The sequence below is a fragment of the Balaenoptera physalus genome (genome assembly GCF_965194825.1).
Source record: "Balaenoptera physalus genome assembly, chromosome: 15".
Taxonomy (NCBI): Eukaryota; Metazoa; Chordata; class Mammalia; order Artiodactyla; family Balaenopteridae; genus Balaenoptera; species Balaenoptera physalus.
This window is the reverse complement of record NC_138894.1, coordinates 52,502,091-52,521,671: the sequence shown is the minus strand read 5'-3', so window position 1 is coordinate 52,521,671 and position 19,581 is coordinate 52,502,091. Positions and strand designations below refer to the sequence as shown.

Genomic DNA, 19,581 nt, shown 5'->3' with positions numbered 1-19,581 from the left:
GAGGAGCCAAGTTTATTAAGGATTTTTAGACAGTGACATAATCCCTTCCCCACCCCGAAGACCTCTGTGAGTTGGTCTTCTTGGACAAAGTGCATTGTCTTCCAAATACTGCTGGTTACTCCTGGAATTAAAGCCCAAAGCTTGCTGGAGCCACTTGAACACCTGAAAATATGCTTTAGCTGTGACAGTGCCTTTAGCAAAGGGATGTGAACCAACAGTAGATGTGTCATAAATGCCATTGTGTCTTATATCCATTTGTGAGTGGTATTCAGATATCAAAAGAAATTAGGTCATAATATGTTTACAATCTTCAAAGGAAAAAAACAATTATATTATTAGTACTGTACTTCTGATTTTGATGTGTCATAACTTTAATAAACATAGAAATTAGTAAAACATTTTATATGCTAAGAAAATTTGTATACAAATGGGAAAAATCGTAGCCATTTGGCAAATTATTTTCTACGGAAAAACAAGATAGTATTTCTATCCACGTATAGTCACTAGACTCTGGAGTCAGACCTGGGTTTGAGTCCTGGCTTTACCACTGCCTGGCTGACTGACTGAACACAAGTAACATAATCTCAACTGAGTCCTGTTTTCCTAATCTGCAAATGGAGTCAGGAATACCTTGTAGAGTTGTATAAGAAGAGAATAATGCACATGAAGTGCTTAGCACAGTGGTACCATGATGTAAGCCCTTAATAAATGACAGCTATTATTAGTATAGCCTATTGTTAAGGGCCATAATACAGCCTGTTGTTTTTCTTTAAATTACATGAAGTTAGAGGTCCAGGAACAAATATCACAAATTTTACTCAGTTTGGATCTATAATTGCAAAGCAGCTCAGTTATCGACATAGCCTCCTTTCTGAGACTTAGAACTAAGGTACTTGTAAGGATTTGACTGAAGTCTGCCCTGGCTCCTCTTTCTTGGGAATTATTTGGGCAGGCATGGCAATTAACACTTACCTAAAACCTCAAGCCTAAAAATATGTTATTACCTTTTTTAAATTAGGTTTTCAGTAGCCAATTATTTTTTGACCATTTTCCACCAATAAGTGGAATAAACCACTACAAAAGACTAATATGATTCATACTCTACACATTTAAAGCTATAAAGGACCAGGCATCTTTTACTTACACATTCATTAAGTAATTTTGGAGTGCCTAATTTGTACTAGACATAAAATATATATCCTTAAAGATATATAGATGAAAAAATAGATTCCATACTGTGAAGAAGCTTATACTCTAGTATGGTGTCTAGAGAGGAACTTAAAAGCCACCTTTTATAATATATGCCTTCTGTAATATTCCTAACTTCGGGGTGGGGGGGGCAGAATAGTCCTCTTATATGGTCCCATAGCACTCTATGCTTGCACTTATTTTAGCATTTCTTACACTGTACATTGGCTCCCAAGCAAGACTGTAGGCTACTTGAAGACAGGGACTGTGTCTTACTCATCACAGAAGAAAAAGATACCTAAACATGATGTTGGCCCTTAAATAACTTAAAATTGGGAGACAAAGACTTATCTACACTACTAACACATATAAAGAACTAACTTAAATATAAACTTGTATGAAATAAAATGCTATGGGAAGTAGGAGGTTTTAGAGGTTATTTAGAGGAGATGACATTTGAATTGAATTTAGAAGGAATGGTAGGATTTCCAAAGATAAGGAGGTAGGGAAGAGAATCCAAGATGAGGGAACATCATGAGCAAAGGCACGGAGGCAAGACAGTGCATGGGCTGCTTGAGGAATAGCAAGGACTCCAATGTGAGTAGACGCTGGCAAGAATGTTAGGGAGGAACTTGGCTGTAGCTGACCTTGAATGCAATAGTAGGGTATTAGGACTTCCTTTTGCAGGGAGTGGTGTGTTGACAAGGATATTTGTACAAAAGGGATTAGATCACTTTGTCAGTAGTGTGAATGATGGGACGAGAAAGATCAGATTCAGGAAGGGAAGCCTAAAGATTTTTAGTAATGTAGACAAGAGATGTTGAAGTAAAAATAGATATGGAAAGGAAGAGAGCAATTCTGGAAACATTGTGCAAAAGGACATGTCAAACCCTGATCTTAGAGTAAGAGTTGGAGATTCCAATTTGAGTCATTTTCTCAAAGGTGATGGCAGAAGCTCTGGAAGTGGCTAAGGTCACCCAGGAAGAGCAGAGATAAAGTAAGCCAGGGGGAGGCCACAGAACCTTGGGGAAAGCTTATATTTAAGGGGTAAGTAAATCTTCAGATTTAGAAGAAATGATGCTTCAAACTTTTTACTAAAAAGATGAGGAAAACTGTGTCTTTAGAATTAATTGGTTTGCCTAGTTTACAGCAGAGCCCTTTAGAACCCAGATGCCCCAACTTATAACTCAGTGCACTATTAGTTTAATGCTCTAGACTCTAGTTTAATGCTAAATTTAAAAATCCCACCTACCACCTTTCCCATCCTCATCTGTTTTGGTAAGACAGACTAAACTTGAATTTTAGACTCCTTTACATAAATCAAAGTATCCTGCATCTCTTATGCTTCTAGCTACCAATAGCAAAGAGAAAATTTTGCCATTGGAAAATTCAGGGCAAGCCATCCATATGGATGCCATTTAAAATTATAATGTGTGATATGAATTGATAGTAAGAATTGTAAAAAGCCTAATTAAATCTACCTTATGTTTCAAAGGCAATAAGTTAATCTTACATATTATTACATGTTTTTATATTCCTTATGTTAAAAAAAACAAACCTGCTGCCATTTTCAACACTGAATTATCCTTATTGTCCCCAAATACCTTGTTATAGACAGAAATGGAAAGGTTTTGCTCAAATAAGCCAAACCAAATGATTTCTTTAGTTTTACAGAAGATTTTGTTGCTATTAATACTGCAGTCTTCTATGGCATGTGCCAAAGGTGTAGTTTGAAATTCTGTTTTTAACTCAGTGAAATATTTATATCTCAAAGAGGGAGGGCTAAAAAGAAAGGATATGAAACTTTGATGCAGACCATCTTAAGAAGCAAGAATGTGATGGGGCCATCTCAGAAATAGCATCATCCTTGCTGAACAACAGAACTAAATAATATTTGGCTTTTATCATTTATTTAGCTGGAAGAACTAAGCTTTGAAAATGAACCATCACAAACCATAATTAAATAAACTGTTTACAACTCAACTCTGATAAAAGTCAGTTGATAAAAAGATCAGGAGCAATATAAACACTAAAGGTTGATGGCCCATACCTAGATAAAAATTCCCGCCCCCCAGGAAATGGATTTTAACCATTCGTGGTATAGTAAATGATCCTATTAGAATTCTAATATATGGACCTACAGCCTACCAGAAAGATGGTGGTGTTTTTTTGTTGTTTTTGTTGCTTTATTTTTCTTTGCTTACTTTGGGTTTCTTTTTAATTTTTGTTTTTCTTAAGCAAGCATATTTTATTAAATATACATATAGAAAAATATGTTTCACAAATGTACAACTCAATGAAGTGTTGCAAATTGAATACACCCATGTATGTAGCATCCAGATCAAGACAGACATCCCCAGCCCTTCAGAATCCACCATCATCCTCCCTTCCGGCCAGTAGGTACCGCCCCCACCCCACAACTGTTGGGAGACAATTATCATGGGTCTCTGATACTTCTGCACATCTTGTGAGCAGAGATACCACCTGCCTTTGTTCAGAGTACCCTTTCAAGTTTATTTGAATAGCCTTGGAAGACAAGAGAGAGTGTTTTCTCCAGAGAAAAGGGCAGTTTTGCTTAAGTCTTGAAAAAATAGAGATTGTGTCTTTTATTATTGTCTTTTATTATACTGTTTAGTATGTTAAAGATGTCTCCCTTCAAAGCAAAGGGTAGGCATGTTTACTTCCCATTATAAAACTGAGGTTACCCAAACTCAGGGTTCCTCTCCTGTAATGCAACCCAGTGTGTGTGCAGGTGTCACCTGACTTTCTTCATGTTGCATAATTAGGAAGTAGGGCTCAAGAAGCTGCTGCAATACTGACACTGGCTATTGAGTTGTAAGGTTCTTTGTCTCTTGACTCAGCAGCTGTTAACTAGGCAGGACACATAATAGTTTGTAAGCAGGGTAAAATCTCAGACTCTTCACTGTTCTTGGTAGTAACCACTATTCCAACTTCTACCACCATAGATTAGTTTTACCTGTTCTTAAAATTCATATATAAATGGAATTACACAGCATGTACTCTTTTTTTTTTTCACACACACACACTGTATTTTATTTTTACAGGAGATAAATAGACTGACACCAAGCATTGTACATGGATGACCACAACAAAAGCAACAATGATTGCAATTACCAAACAGCAGCATGTACTCTTGTGACCGGCTTCCTTCATCCAACCTCATGTTTGTGAGATTCATTCACATTATTGCACGTAGGCAGTTTTTTTATTTCTCATAGTAGTCCATTGTGTGAGTATTTCAAAACTTATTTTTCCTACTGTTGATGGATGCTGGGGCAGTCCCTGCTCTTAGAATTGTGCTGTTATAAACACTTTTATGCATGTCTTTGTGAATATATGCAATGCATGTATTTCTGTTGGGTATATTCCCAGAACTGGATCAGAGGGTGTGTACAGATACTGCCAAACAATTTTCTAAAGTATCTGTACTAAGCTACTCTTCCACTAGCAGTGTATGAGCATTCTGGTTTCTCTGTGTATTTTTCCACCCTTGTTATTTTTCATCCTTTTAGTTTAGTTTTGTTTTTTTTCCACACTGACGTGCATTTATTTTACCAAGGTGCATATAAGGAAAGATAAATATGCCAATGGTACACTTCCAATTTTACAGCACAATCTCACAAGTATTTTTGCCATTTAAGAAAAGAGATACATCAATTATTAAGTTGTTACCAGGGTGGATTGTCAAGACAATCAGAGCCACAATTTTTTTGTAGGTTATTTTTCCATAAAGACAACAGTTTCCAAAGTCTTCAGAGTCTGATAAGACCAAGTTATTCAAATTATACTTCTAAAGATACAGTTTTAACAGAAACGAGTTGAAAACTGTGTGACTATTCACAAAAAGTCTCCATATTGTACCAGAAAGAAATTAACATTCTTCCAAATGTTCCTAACTGAAAGGAAAAGAAAATCTATACAACCACATCTTCCCAGTAAACAGAAACAGAGAAAGTAATAAGGTTTTACTAAATACTAGTGAAATTAAGGGCATGGTATTAATTTTCTACATAAAACACACAAAGTTGCATTGGTTGTATTTCTTTAAAAAAATCATCTTTCGGCAACATAGCACTTCAACCACCTTCAATTCTCCCATCCCAATCCTGAGAAAAGTACTTCTCCTCCTATCACCACTGACAAGAGAAGGTATCCCTTCCTTGCAGGCTCTCAGTCAATCCTGTGTTTATTCTAGGCCCATATTTCCCCTGGCTCATTTCTGTCTCTGGCCGTCTGTTCAGTTTTCCTTCTCAGAGCGGGCATCCATCACAATCTCTTTAGTTCTTCCATCCATTCATTCCATGTATGTCTTTCTTTAAACCAACTAGGCATTGCTATAGATGGGTGAGGTCTGGGAAGAAGGCAGAGAGGGACTAAGAGCTCTGGTAGTCTCCTTTACAGGATCATCTCTCTGCCTCTGGAAATGATAAAGAGCCAAGTTAAACCGAAAAGCCTGCTTCTGCAGATGCTTCTGAGCTACCACTTTTTAAAAAGAGATAGAAGTGATATGAGAAAGAGAGGGAGATGAGAAATAGAAGAGAAACTGTACACCTACCCTGGCACTGCTGGCACTTCTTCATATTCAGGATGAGGAAGGGAGACAAATAAAAGTACCTAACTTTTGTATGGCTTCACTGGTTGAGGCTGAGAAAGCCTGGTACTTAGCAAGGACACCATCATTATCCTTGCCATGCAAATAGGGTCTAACTCGTCACCTCAACCACTTGCCTGACAGTCAGTAGGGTTCCTGAGTGATGGTGAGGAATTGAGGTCTTTTAGGGGAGAAACAGAAAGGTCTTTTATATGATGGCAGGAAGCCTGGGTCTACCACCAGTTCTGAAGATCCTTGTTTACCAAAAACCAGAAAGTGGAGCTGACAATGGTCTAGAAAATGTTCATCCAGCAGGCGGCAGCCTAAGGAGGTGGGTGTAGCCAGTAGCAGGCAGCATTAGGTGATCGGAGAAGCAGGAAGAGCAACAGAGTGGCATAAACTGGAGACCAAGCAGCCCAATGCTTCTCTCTCTTGACTTTATTAATGCCCAGCAATTGTCCACATGCCATGTCCGGAGCAGAATGAGTAAAACGAGCTCTTAAAAATATCTGGAAATCCAGATGGTAGTAACTAGACCAGAAGCCTTGGGAACAAACGGGGTCCAAGCGGTGCAGACAAAGGCAGTGCCATCTGTAGCATCATCTATTTGGCTTAGAAGAGTGTGAACTATCGCCACGCAGCATGTGATGTTAATGCACAACAGCACGCCACGGGGAAGTGGAGCAGCATAGCCACGACGGTCTCAATCTTGAAAGCTGGGAGAGCTCAATGTCCAGTGGAGGGAAGGTGCAGAAAGGTGAGCACAAAATCAGCCAAAGGCACACCCTTGCAGTTGCTAAGGCCTAGGTCCGGCAGGAGGTGGTAGGGGACCTGTGTGGGAGTATTTCCAAGAGCAAAGGTTAACCAGATTGGAACCCAAAGGGCCTGGGTATCTCTGCTGGTTCCCTGGTCTGGAGAAGTCTAGCCCTATGGGCTCCTTCATCCCATAGGTAGTATTGCAGTGGAGTTGGCCAGAGGTCCTCTTTGATAATCTCAGCAATCCTGTCAGACTCTGGAAGGCTGTGGTCTGAAAACCAGGCAAAGAAGCTGCACATGAGGTCTTGGTTCCTACGAAGGAAGGCCTGGGGTTCATGGCCCGGGTGCCATATGATCGGAGTGGAAAGAAACACCACGTGCCCAGAGGATCTGACCTCGTATTCCTTCACAGTCCAGTTGTTTCTTCGAAAGAAGAATTATGGGTTTCTTCGAAAGAAGAACTTGAACTTGCACCCCATCCTAGGATGTCTGAGTTCCTTCACCTCCTAATTCGCTACGTACGAGAACATCTCTGCATCTCTGCCTCTAATCAGGGCAGATAGCTGTGGGTGGTTCCGAACGGTAGTGACTCAGAAGCCCGGGATGTTCCTCCACTGTAGGTAGTGTTGACGCATGCGCCCAAAATTGCGCCCGAACTGGAGGAAGGCCCGGTCAGCCTGAGGGTGTGCAGTTCCAGCTGGATGGCCTCCAGGGGATTCAGGTGGAGACCCTCATTCTGGGCCGGGGCCTTGCCTCGTCCTTCACCTCATTTACCCCTCTGTGCTCCTCCACCACTTCCATTTCCTCACCCACTGGCTTCTCCTCCACTTCAACCCTCTCCTCCTCTTCCACTGCTCCTGAGAAGATGGTGCCCCTTTCAGTCTTTGCTTCCGCGGCCTTCGCCCCAGTCATCATCAGCTCAGACCCCGACCGCTCTGGGCCACAGGTTTCTAGGGCCTTCGCCCCAACAGTTGCACGCTGAAAGCCATTTTTCAGGCTGCTGTCTGCTGCCGCAGAGGCAGAGGCTGCTTCCACATCCTCCCCGGGTGGCACGACCTCCTCCCGCCCTGCTTCGGCCGCTCCGTGGTCGCGACCCCCAGCGACTGGGATCTGGGGAGTAGAGCCGCAGCCCGTGGGGCTCTGGGGGGCGGGGTGCTCCCCCCTCCACCGGAAGCTGGGGCGGTGGGAGTGCTTTGATCTCCAAGTTGCCCTCACTCGTCTCCACCATCACCTGCGTCATCTTGCTTTCCTCTAGAAGCTTCTGGCGCTGCTGTGGGTCCAGGTCACCCGGGGCATGGTTGGGAGTAGTGAGGTTGCGGATTTGGGGGAGAGGGATCCCCTGGGCCCCATTAGGGACGCTTATGTTGGTAGCAGCCTGACCAGCTGTTTGCTGGCATCTCTTTTCCTAACCAAAGACTTACTCATGCAAACCAGCCTGTTGCGCAGCCCACTCTTCAATTTCCTGATACTCACCCCTCAGTCTCTCGGCACCCGCTCTCGGTCTCATAGAGTCTATTTCTGTGGCTTCTGCCATCCTTTTTATTCGGATTATTCTGCTGTATGTGTGATGGTGTTACACGGTGGTTTTAATTTGCATTTACCCAGTGTCTAAGAAATTGGGAAGCTTTTCATGTGGTTTTGATTTTGCCATTTGGATATTCTCTTTTAGTGAAGTATCGGAGTCTTCTCCCCATTGCGTGTTCTATATTTTTCATGTTGATTTGTAGGAATGCATTATACATGCTAGATACAAGTCCTTTTTCAGATCTGTGTATTGCATATATCCTCTCCCTCTGTGAGTTGCTTTTTCACTATCTTAATGATGCCTTTTAATGAACAAAAGTTTTTAATCTTCATATATTCCAATTTATCATTTTCCCCTTTAGATTAGTGCTTTTTGTGTCCTGTTTAAGAAATCTTGCCTTTCTATCATCGTTCACATTTATATCTGTAATCCATTTGGAGTTGCTTTTTGTGAATGGTGTGAGGGGAGTCAAGATTCATTTTTCCTCCCATATGATTATCTGATTGACCAAGCAGTGTTTATTGAAGAGAACATCCTTTCCCCATGCATAGGTTTTTAGATGTTTCCATTAAAAGTGACGTATGTCATTGGCCAGAGCTAGTCAGATGGCCTTGCCTAGCTTCAAGGGGTCAGGGAAATATAATCCTCCCCTGAGATTGGAAGGTGAAGGAAACTGAAAATATTGGTGAGCACTGTATCACTCACTCATCACAGACTGTAACTTGAGTAGTGTGTACAAGACCAGCAGAGTTAAGCCAAAGAAAGTAGAGAAGAGGTAATGATGAATAGAAGAGGAGAAATTAATGAAAGACAATAGAGAGTATCAACCAAAGATTAATAATAAAAGGAGAGAGAATAAACAGTATTTGGAATGAAAAATACAATCACAATAGTGATTTAAGGAAATAGAACATGTTGGACAGACTTGTGCCAGTACATTTTCTTTTCTTTTTTTTAAAAATTTTTATTGGAATATAGTTGATTTACAATGTTGTGTTAGTTTCAGGTGTACAGCAAAGTGAATCAGTTATATATATATGTATCCACTTTTTTTTTTAGATTCTTTTCCCATATAGGCCATTACAGAGTATTGAGTAGAGTTCCCTGTGCTATACAGCAGGTTCTTATTAGTTATCTATTTTATATATAGTAGTGTGTATATGTCAGTCCCAATGCCGGTACATTTTCAAACTTGGATGAAATATATGAATTCATGGAAATGTATAACTCATCAACACTGAAATGCAGTGAAAGGCCTAAATAGACATAGAAATAATAAATAGAATCAAGAATTTAAAAAGAATCTTTCTACAAAGTTAGCATGAGGCTAAATGATTTTGATACAGTTACTACCTAACCTTCAAGGAACATATAATCTATTTCTTTTTTTATTAAACATTCAATAAATATTTATTGTGTGCCTGTAGCATGTCTACTACTGTTCTAGGCCCTTAGGATACATTGTTAAACAGAACAAAGATTTCTTCCCTCTTGGAGTTTCTAGCAGAAGAGAAAGACAATAAATAATAATAATAATAAGTAAATGAAACATATTAGAAAGTGATAAGTGCTATGGATGAAACAATAGGTAGAGGTGAGTAAAGGGATTGAGAGTCCTGGGGGTAGGGAGTGGGGAGCAGATTGTCGTTTCAAATAGGGTAAGCAGAGGAAACTTCATTGAAAAGATAAAATTTTGGCAAAGATTCAAATAAGATGAGGGATTTAGCTAAGTGGATATTCTGAAGAAGAGCATTCTAGGAAGAGAGAAGAGCTAAGCAGAGGCCCTAGGACAGGAGCATGCTTAGGGTGTTCAAGGACTAAAAAGGAGATCAGTGTGACTGGAGCAGGGTGAATGAGAGAGGCCAGATCAAGTAGGATCTTACATGATATTGTAAGAAGTTTGGCTTTTATTCGTAGTGAAATGGGAAACCACTACAGGATTTTGAACAGAGGACTCAAAATTTGATTCATGTTTTGCATGGATCACTCTGGCTCCTGGGTGAAGAATAGACTGTGTGGGGCCAGTGGTAGATGTAGGGAGATCTTTTAGGAGTCTATCAAAGTAATACAGGTGAAAGATGATATTTCTTAGACCAGGTGGTAACAGTGGAGGTGGATAGTGGTTACAGTATGATGGTAGAGCCAGCATGATTTCATGGTGAATTGGATGTGGGGTATAAGAGAAGGAAAGAAATCAAGGATGACTCTGTGGATTTTGACCTGAGCAGCTGATAGGATGGAGTTGCCAGAAGCAGAGATAGGGAAGGTTATGATAGAGCAGATCTTTGCAGGAAAATTAGAAGTTTGCTTTTGGACATGTTAAGTTTGAGATGACTGTTGGACAACAGAGTTGAGATACCAAGTGGGTATTAGGAGTTTGGAGCACAGGAAAGGTCTGGGATGGGGATACATATTTGGAAGTAATCAGCATACATGATATTTAAAGCTGTATTTAAAGCTTGCTGAAATCACCAAGGATGTGAGCAGCGATAGACCAAGCCCTGAGGGCTCCAAAATTACAAGGTCAGGGAGAAGAGGAAGAACCAGTAAGAGACTAAGGAGAGACCAGTGAAGTAGGAGGGAATCTGAAAATGTGCAGTACGCTGAAAGCCAAATGTATAAAGGAAAGTGTTCAACTGTGTGACGTGGTGCTGATAGGCCAAGTAAAACGAGAATTGACCAATGGATTTTACACAAAAGTGATGGGGTCAGAATAGGTTTTAAAGGGAATGGGAGGAAGGAAATTGGAGACAGTGAATATTGATAATTCTTTTGAGGAATTTGCCAAAAAGGGAAATAAATGGAGTCATCACTTGACAAGAACAGTTTTAGAGGAGTGGTAGGGTGACAGCTTGACTGTAATGGGTTTAAGAGAAAATCCATAAGGGAGAAAGTGAAAATAGCAAGTATATACAACTCTTGATGTTTTGCTCCAAAGAAATGGGATGGTGGCTGGTGGGGAGAGTGGGTCAAAGAAAATGTCTTTAAAATGGGAGAAAAAGAAGTATGTGTGCATGCTGATGCGAATGATTCAGCAGGGAGCAAAAATTAATAATGTAGGAAAGAGAAAGGAGAATCATTGGAGGGATGTCCTTGAATAGGTAAAAGCAGATGGAATCTAGTGCCTATGTAGGGGAGAAGGAGTCAGCCTTTAATAGGAGCATGACAAGTTCACCTATGGGAACCAGAAGGCAAAGTATGAGGGTGTAGTTGCTGGTTGGTGGGTAGAAGTGATGACGGAGTCTATGAAATTCTCTTCTGTTTGCTTCAGTGTTCTCAGTAAAGGAGAAAGCAAGATTCAACTCAAGTGAGAGGGAGAGAGGATGAGGCAGTGGGAATCTGGGGAGAGAGGGGTAGGAAATAGTTTTCTAGAGAATCAAAGTGTGACTAGACTACGACATACGGTATGATTGTCACACAGCATTAAGATCATGAATTTGAAGTGAGGCACATCGGCATGGTTGTGAATTTCTCTTCAGCCACATTCAGTTTACAGGTGCAGCATGAGTAAGCAGAGTTGGATTTAGTCAGAGCTGAAGCAAGAAGGGAAAGAGAATGATTATAATCTTGATCTTAGAATCTAAGCTAGAGGAGTAAAGGACATATAGGGATGGGGGGCAGTGAAAAGGTGGCCTGGTCAATGGATTGGAAGACCCAGGGAATTGAAGGGTCCCTGGGTTCAAGTACCAGAGTGAGCTAGAAGGATGAGAGATAGTGGTCTGAGAGTGGACTGCAGGGGATTGGTTAGAACCCTACTCCTCCATCCAACTTGGGCTCCAATGAGGCATATTGAGGACGAGGTCATTGCAGGGGAGGTCAGTGTACCAAGAGGCCTGGGTGGGAAGGATCACCTATGTGTATATTGAAATCACTGAGAGATAAGATGAGAAAGAAGTGAGAATAAGCCAGGAGCTAAAATCCTTGAGAAATGAGGGAGAAATGACATGAGAATAGCAAGAATGCAGGGTATTAGGTGATTTAAACTGATGCCAGGAGATTTAAAGCTGGGTCTGTATTCTAGGGCTAAAGTTAATTATATAACACCACCTCCGTTGGCTAAATTAGTTAGTCAAAAGGCAGACACTTTTAGAATTTGATATTACTTAATGTCACAGAGCCTGTATTTTACTATTTTTTTCTTAAAGTGTGCAGAAGAAAATCACACATATGTTAGCTGATCAAAAACAAGGAATGTATATGTTTTTGAAAATTGGTAAGTGAGTAGTGATAATACTTTTTGAGTTCAGTGCGAAATGTTATTCTCTTTCGGAGTCTTTCATTCTGCGTGTGTCCTAGAGTATGGACGAGAAACTACTGAAAAGAACAAAATATGATTTTAACTTTGGGCTTGAAACATTCTGGCTATAAAAAAATGTTTTAAGGGGAGTAAGGGGAGCTACTACAAACTCTCAGAAATATCTAGTCAACCAGAGGCAGAAAGAGGGAAGGGGGAGGGAGAGAAAGAGAAAGAAAGAAAAAGGGAAGAAAAGAAGAAATATGAGTAAAGAGAGAAGATGGCTTTTGGGGAAGAGTACAGTTTAGCCACAAATCCGCACATCACAGAATTGTGAAGTGTTTAAATTCTCTGGGAAACAGAAACAGCATGATGTTTTAAAAGATAAACTTAATATAAGATGAATGAAGAGAGCCTGTGAATTGTATAGTCTTATTTTTCTTTGACTCCTCAAATATTGTTCGGTTCTTACTTGTTTTGAAAGGAATCTCTCATTCTTGACCTAAATTCTTTAAACAAGTGTGTTTGTTTAGTGACTTAGCATACAGAAATATTGTTCTTTGGGCTAGGCCACCCAGTTTAGAAAGCTGAGGGCCTCGGTACTTAAGACTCAAAAGAATGTTGGTAGACAAGAGAAGGAGATGTACACTTTGTTAATTTCCTCTGTTTCCCATAGAAAGACCATTAAGCTGTGTTTGCAAAGGAAATGGTAAAAAAAGAAGCTTTGAGTGATTAACCAAGCAGCTTTATAGCTGCAGTCATCTCTATTGCCTCTTAGAAATAGCATATAAATATAGAAGTAGGGAGAAAATATTTGAGTTACCAGGGTGTGGGTAATGAGTTACTCTGGGAAAGTTAATAATTATGATTTAATCATTTTCTACCACTACAGCACTCATAGAGAGCAAATATACTTTATTGTGCCTAATGAAACTGTTAAGAGGCTGAAGTCTGTGTAGGGTGGGGGTACAGCCAGGTGACAGGGGTGACCAAATCAGCCAGGGATACACAGAGCCATCACAAAAATTCAGAATATAGGTCAAAACACTATGTAAAATGTTTATAATATCTAAATGTTAAACATACATTATCATTCTAGCCTAATTGAGATAAAATTATTAAAAATAATGAAATTGATACTGTAGCAAATGAATAAAATTTAGTTAATCATGAAAAATCGAAATAATATTATTGGATCTTTTAAAAAATAGTGTGATCTTAAAAAACAAAGTGCATTGATGGTGTCATCATTGCAGTATGAGCATAGTTTGGGGTCAGAAATTTCCAGCATCTTTAAAAACTCAGGCTCTGCATTAGTAGCAGAATGGTGAACAGAGTTTTGCTCTAATTCTTAGTATTTTCTTCTTAGCTGTCATTTTTAAATAATTTCTCTTTTTGATCTTTTTTTCTTTAGAAACAGCAATATTTTTATGTTTTAGCACATTACATCCTCACTGCACCCTATGAACTAGCAGGTAGGAAAACTGAGGCACAGAAATAATAAGTAATTTGCTCGTGGACACATAGAAAATCGCAAAGTCAAGAAATGAACCCAGATAATCAGACTCCAAAGCTCTTCCTGTTAAACACTGCAGGGTACACTCTGAGCCTTTCTCAGCCTCAATTCTCTCATCTATAAAATATGGTCTATAATTCTTATTTCTCATGGTGGTTGCAACAATTAAATAAGATGTGGAGCATGGGCAGGGGAGATGTTCTTTATCTGTTTCTGTATTGCTGTCTTTATCTGTTTCTGTATTGTTTGATTTGTTATAATGAGCATGAATTATTCATGTATTTTTTAATCAAGAAAAAAAAATGTTAAGGCCTATAAGAGTGTCTGGCACAGAGAGGCACCCAATAAAGTCATTATTATGTCTGAGAGCAAAGTCAGAGTTTCCATTTGAATCAATAGGGATTTGTCATCTCTGGAAGCTTGGGTGCAAAGAGAAGAAATAAGATAGGGGAACAGCTAGAAGAGAATTCAGGGTAGAGGTTTTTACTTGCCAGTGAGAGGGGCTTGTTCATATTAAAGTGAGGGGTGGGAACCATTGGGAGGGAGAGCTCACTGGTTTAGGCAAGTGGGAATTAACCAATGGAGCAAAGTTCCAAGGAATTTGGGGTTGGGGGAAGTCCTAGAACCTTGGATGAATTAACTTATTTTGGACAAGATTAACAGTGACTTGTTAGTCAATAAGGCCCATTTTCTAAGGTAACAAAAATATCATTTTGGAAAATGAGAAAGGAATTAAAAGAACTCTATGGTTTTCTTTATTTATCTGCCTGGTTCTGGGGGATGTGAGGATAGGTTTTCTGAAGAGGAGCCATCAGTTTATTTTTCCATTTGTGGATTACAATGGTAAAACGATTGTTGGCAAAAGAACATCTTTTCAAGCGGCTTCCCTTGGTGTAGGTCAGAGGGGCAACAAGAGGAGTTATTTCTGCAGCTGGAAAAAAGGTTCAGAGCTGTCTTCCTGGAGACAGCTCTCATTTCAGAGTCTAAAATAGATTTGAATTACTGTGCTATTGGGGAATCGGGGCCTATTCATTCTAAGCACATCTGTTGGTAACTGTTGAAATTCAAATAAATTCAAATAAAGTCCAAGTAATGCTCGTTTTACACTTATCGATTTCAAGGAGTGTTAAAAAACACATATACAGAAAACCTACACTCCAGTCACTGACACTGCCTAAGACACAACATGCAAAGCCTTGATTTTCTTCCAACCAGTTACTTTGAATCTGAGCCACCACATTTTAATTCCTTTAAAATGCTCCTTCCTCCCTACCTGAACTTTTCAACTGAGATTCATTTTCATTTCAAAAGTTTAAATATGAACTATATCAAACAGTTCTGTATTTTGATTTTGATCATTCCACAGCCTTCAGTAGTGAAATGAGGAGGTTAGACTATTAAACTCATAAAGCCAGGATTGAATAAATGCATTTTTCTCTTTGTCTCCTCTCCAGTTTTAGTAAATAAAAGATTTCAGTTAGGTGTTGTGATTAAGGAAACTTGGTATATCTATTTATTTATATATGACTCCAGTCCATAAAGGATTCAAGGCATCTTTAAGAAGGCAAACACAGGACAGAAGAATAAGGGAAATTCCTTTTTTTCGATTAAGCCATGACTCTCTTATAAGGAAATTTGATCTATCTAGTGTATAGAAAGAAATAGAACCATTTTAAGGTTGTGAGTTTTAATTTTTTTCTTAATAGTTAAAATTTTGAATAGTGTTTCAAGTACCATATTTATGTCATTACCTTGGAGTTTACAGTGTTACAAGTAGATACCACACCAAGTACATTACGTGAATTATCTCCTTTAGTTTAAACCTCATAATTACCCTATGAAGTATTATTATTTCCATCTTATAGATAAAAGTATCCAAGGCCTACAAATAAATAATTTGCTCAAAGTCACATAACGAGTCAGGATTCAAATCCATGTCTGTTATTCTGAGTTATTAACTCCTAATCTAAATCATGCCTCATACATGGGAGGCAGTGAAAGAGAAGATCAAGGACCATAAAAGTAAATAGAAATATATTAGAAATTACAGAAAAGAAATTTACATGTAAAAGGAGACATTTGTCTAAATCCAGGCAAACTTTTAAAGAAAGTATTATGGTAAAAATAAAGCATCAGGAAGGAAGAAGACAAACATGGTACCAACAGCCCAGAACAAGTCTCCACAGACAAAGGTGTGGCAAAATCACACTCTCAATTCTCAAGGTGTGTGCTTGCATTCTCTAGTGCCTTTGGGAAATGTGAGTGCTCTCTGTAAGGTTCTGGAAGGTGAAAGATCCTTACTCTAGGAAACTTAATAACTTACCAGCTGACACTAATATTTCTGGTTTCTTCTAACTCTTTGCTTTCATCTGTATGTTGAAAAATACAATCAATATTTAATAACTAAGTCTGTTTAATAACTAGTATTGTTCAACTGGTAGTATAGGGGTTTCCTGCTTCCTTCCCAATCTTATTTACAGAAAAAATATTATCCATGATTCCACTATTCTTTGTCAATAGTGATGTTCATTTTTGCCTTTTTTGATGTGCATAATAAGTAGAATTATTATTTGGCTCCCTTCCACCATTAAATAATAACATTTTTTCAGTTTTCATAATTACAATTCTAATGGCTATATAATAGTCTACTGAATTGATATAGTGTAATTATATTGGGCATTTTTTGTTTGTTTCCAGTATTTTGCTATTATAAATATCCTTCCAAGAACTGATTAATGTATATAATTTAATTGTATTTCTTCATAAGTGAATTGTATGTTTATATCCTTTGATCATTTATCTCTTGAGGTTTTAACATTTTTGAAAATTTGAGTAAGTTCTTTACATATTATATATACTACTTTTCTACCATGATCAATACAAACGTTTCCCAATTATGTTTCCCTTCTTTTAATTTTGTTAGTTGTTTATGACAACCATTTTTTACTTGATGTTTTTGAGCTATTTATTTTTTCCTTTGTGATTTTCATTACTGCCCTAAGCGTTTCAAACATACTATCCCTCTAAAGATTTCATTAATATTTGATTTTTTTTTTTTTTCCCCCATAGCTTTGCTAAGAATTAAAGCAAATATTTACTCTTTAATCCACTAGAGGCTTACTCTGGTAACGTGGTATAAGAGCTGATCTAAATCACTGTTTTGTTTTGTTTTGTGTTTGTTTGCCAGTTACCCTGGCAATTATTAGAGTATAATTAGGCAATTATTAAATAGAATTAGGCAGTTATTAAAGAAATATTATTTTCCTTAATTTTATGATAGTTATATAATACATTACATTTATTTCTATATGTCCCACACTTCTGTATTTTGATCATTTAATTAATATACTTTGTTTTAGGATTTCCTGGGAACTAGATCAGCATCATAACTTGTGGTTTCTTTGTTAGAAATTTAATATTAACAGTTAGAATTTTAATATTAACAGTTAGAATTTTAATATTAAACAAATAGTAAATTTTACTTGGTGAAATTTGTTTTCCTATATGATAACAGTATATATCTCAATTTGTTCATCTTGTTTTATATATTCTAATACACCTTTATAGTTTTATTTACATATAGCTCATAAGTCTTTATAATTTTCTTTATAACTGTCATGGGCAATTCTGTTAAGTTTATCCATCCCCTCTTTTTTTTTTTTTTTGAATGGAATTTCTTTCCTTTTTATTACGTTATTGAGCTGGTGGTTACCAGGATAAAGAAAGCCCCTAATTATGGTAAATTCATTATAAACCCGGTCACTTTGATAAACTCATGGGATAATAAATTTAAATAGATTTCTTAGGATTTTTATATATGCAATGCTTTCTGCAGATAATCACAGTTTTCTCTCTCCCTTTAGTGTATCATTCTATTGGCACAAAGCAAATACCCACTAAATGGCAGTTGCCATTTGTGTATTAAAAAGAATATTAGGTGAGTCAAGAAACTTGAATCCTACTGTCAGTTCCTCAACTAAGAAAGCCATCTATGAAGCACCTTCTGTGGGTCAGGCACCATGCTAGGCACTTTACATAGTCCATCTTGCCTAAGGCTTAGAGTAAGCCTATAGAGTATATATACTGTTACATATCATAGGTAAGGGAACTGATAGGTAAGTTTAGCAGGTATAGAAGCCAAGGCTGGCCCATGCTAGGCCCCCAATAGCAATAAGAAATGGAACACGGAAGTGTCTAACTGTGGCAGTCTGTGCGTGAAAGGCCATGGGCCGGTGGCTCTGGAGTCCTTGACCTGGCAGGTTTTTTTCACTCCCTGGGGACAGCACTGACCACTGAACTTTGGCCAAGGGTCTGAGGAACTAGGGAGGCATGGAGAAGCTGCATCAGCTCACTTTCATCCTTATCTTGTACATACGCTTCACACTTCCTGCTTCCGGGTCACACAGTAAACGTGAGTGAAAGCAGTCCTGAAGGAAGTCTGTGTTCCCCTTCTCACCAGCCTTTCAACCCAGATCAGCCTTTTGAGGTCTGGCTTAGCTCAGTGGGTTAAGTAATTTGTCCAAGATTATCAGTGAGTGATGGGTAAGTGGCTTGCTTCATAGCCAGTGGTCTTGCGGTGTGGTTTGGGCAGGTCATTTCACCTCTCTGCTGTAATTCCCTCATCTGTATAATGAAAGAGTCAGATAAATAATCCAGTTCTGACAGGCAGACTGTTGGTGAATACACCTTATACGCTTCAAGACTGCAGATTCCTCAGAGACTATACTTTCCATGTTCTTGAATCACTCATATTACTTTGCACATAACAAATGCTCAATGAATATTTGTTGATGCCGAATGAATGAATGAATTGATCAATCAATTGAAGAAAATAGTCTTAATGTTTTTCTTTTCTTTCTTTTTTTTAAAATATTTATTTATTTATTTAATTTGGCTGCACCGGATCTTAGTTGCGGCATGCGGAACTTAGTACCCCCGACCAGGGATCGAACCCAGGCCCCCCGCCTTGGGAGCACGGAGTCTTACCCACTGGACCACCAGGGAAGTCCCTCTTAATGCTTTTCTCACAAGAGATTTTCAATGCTAGAACACAGGATCCTTCAGGGGCCCCTAAAATCTCATTTCACATTTCAACTGTGGAATCTTTTATAAAGATAGCATTTGTCATGAGCCTTGTTATAAGAAGATGCTTAGCAGGGGTCAGCTTGTTTTCATCTGAAAAGAATAAAGAATTGAGGTTAGGAAAGCAGGAAGCCTAGAAAGGAGCCAGGTTGGGAGCTGTGGTAGGTAGACTTTCCTCTAACAAAGCTGTTTCGGCTGTTTTTATCTTTGTGCTGCTGTTCTAGCAACACTATGACAAAACTGTGATTATTCAAACTTAATAAGACTAGAACCTGTCCAAACTGTGGGGAGCATACCTTAACATCTCTGTTTGGGCATGCTGTAGAAAACTACCAGATCTTATGTTCTGTCTATAATTTAAACACACAATGTTTTAAATGCACCCTTAGAAGATACAATAAAATTACTTGCATATTATTTAATAGTGTGTTCTCTTTTTATGCCAAAAAAATCCACAGGAAGCTACCCAGCCCTCAGGAGGCATAGAATCTGTGGATTTTGTAATTACTGATTTTAAACTTAAAATCTCATTGAAGTCACTAGTTAATATTTCTAAATCTTTATATCTGAAAACTTCTGAGCATATATCCCAAAAACCTTCCTGCCCCCTCCGCCATCCCCAGCCGAAGTGGGGAGGGAGGGAAGACCTGTACTGCCAATAGTTACAA

General features: G+C 38.6%; 2 protein-coding genes across 2 annotated transcripts in view; one reads left to right on the top strand and one right to left on the bottom strand.

Annotated features, from left to right (window-relative positions):
- Positions 1-19,581, top strand: part of ACYP2 (acylphosphatase 2) — a 176,323-nt gene that overhangs the window by 126,330 nt on the left and 30,412 nt on the right. The window lies entirely within an intron of this gene.
- Positions 4,218-14,053, bottom strand: TSPYL6 (TSPY like 6). Its single transcript, XM_082426302.1, is given in 6 exon segments — positions 4,218-6,993; positions 6,997-7,062; positions 7,066-7,146; positions 7,150-7,238; positions 7,241-7,294; positions 7,297-14,053. Coding segments are annotated over 6 exon segments (798 nt in total). The 5' UTR covers positions 7,472-14,053; the 3' UTR covers positions 4,218-6,660.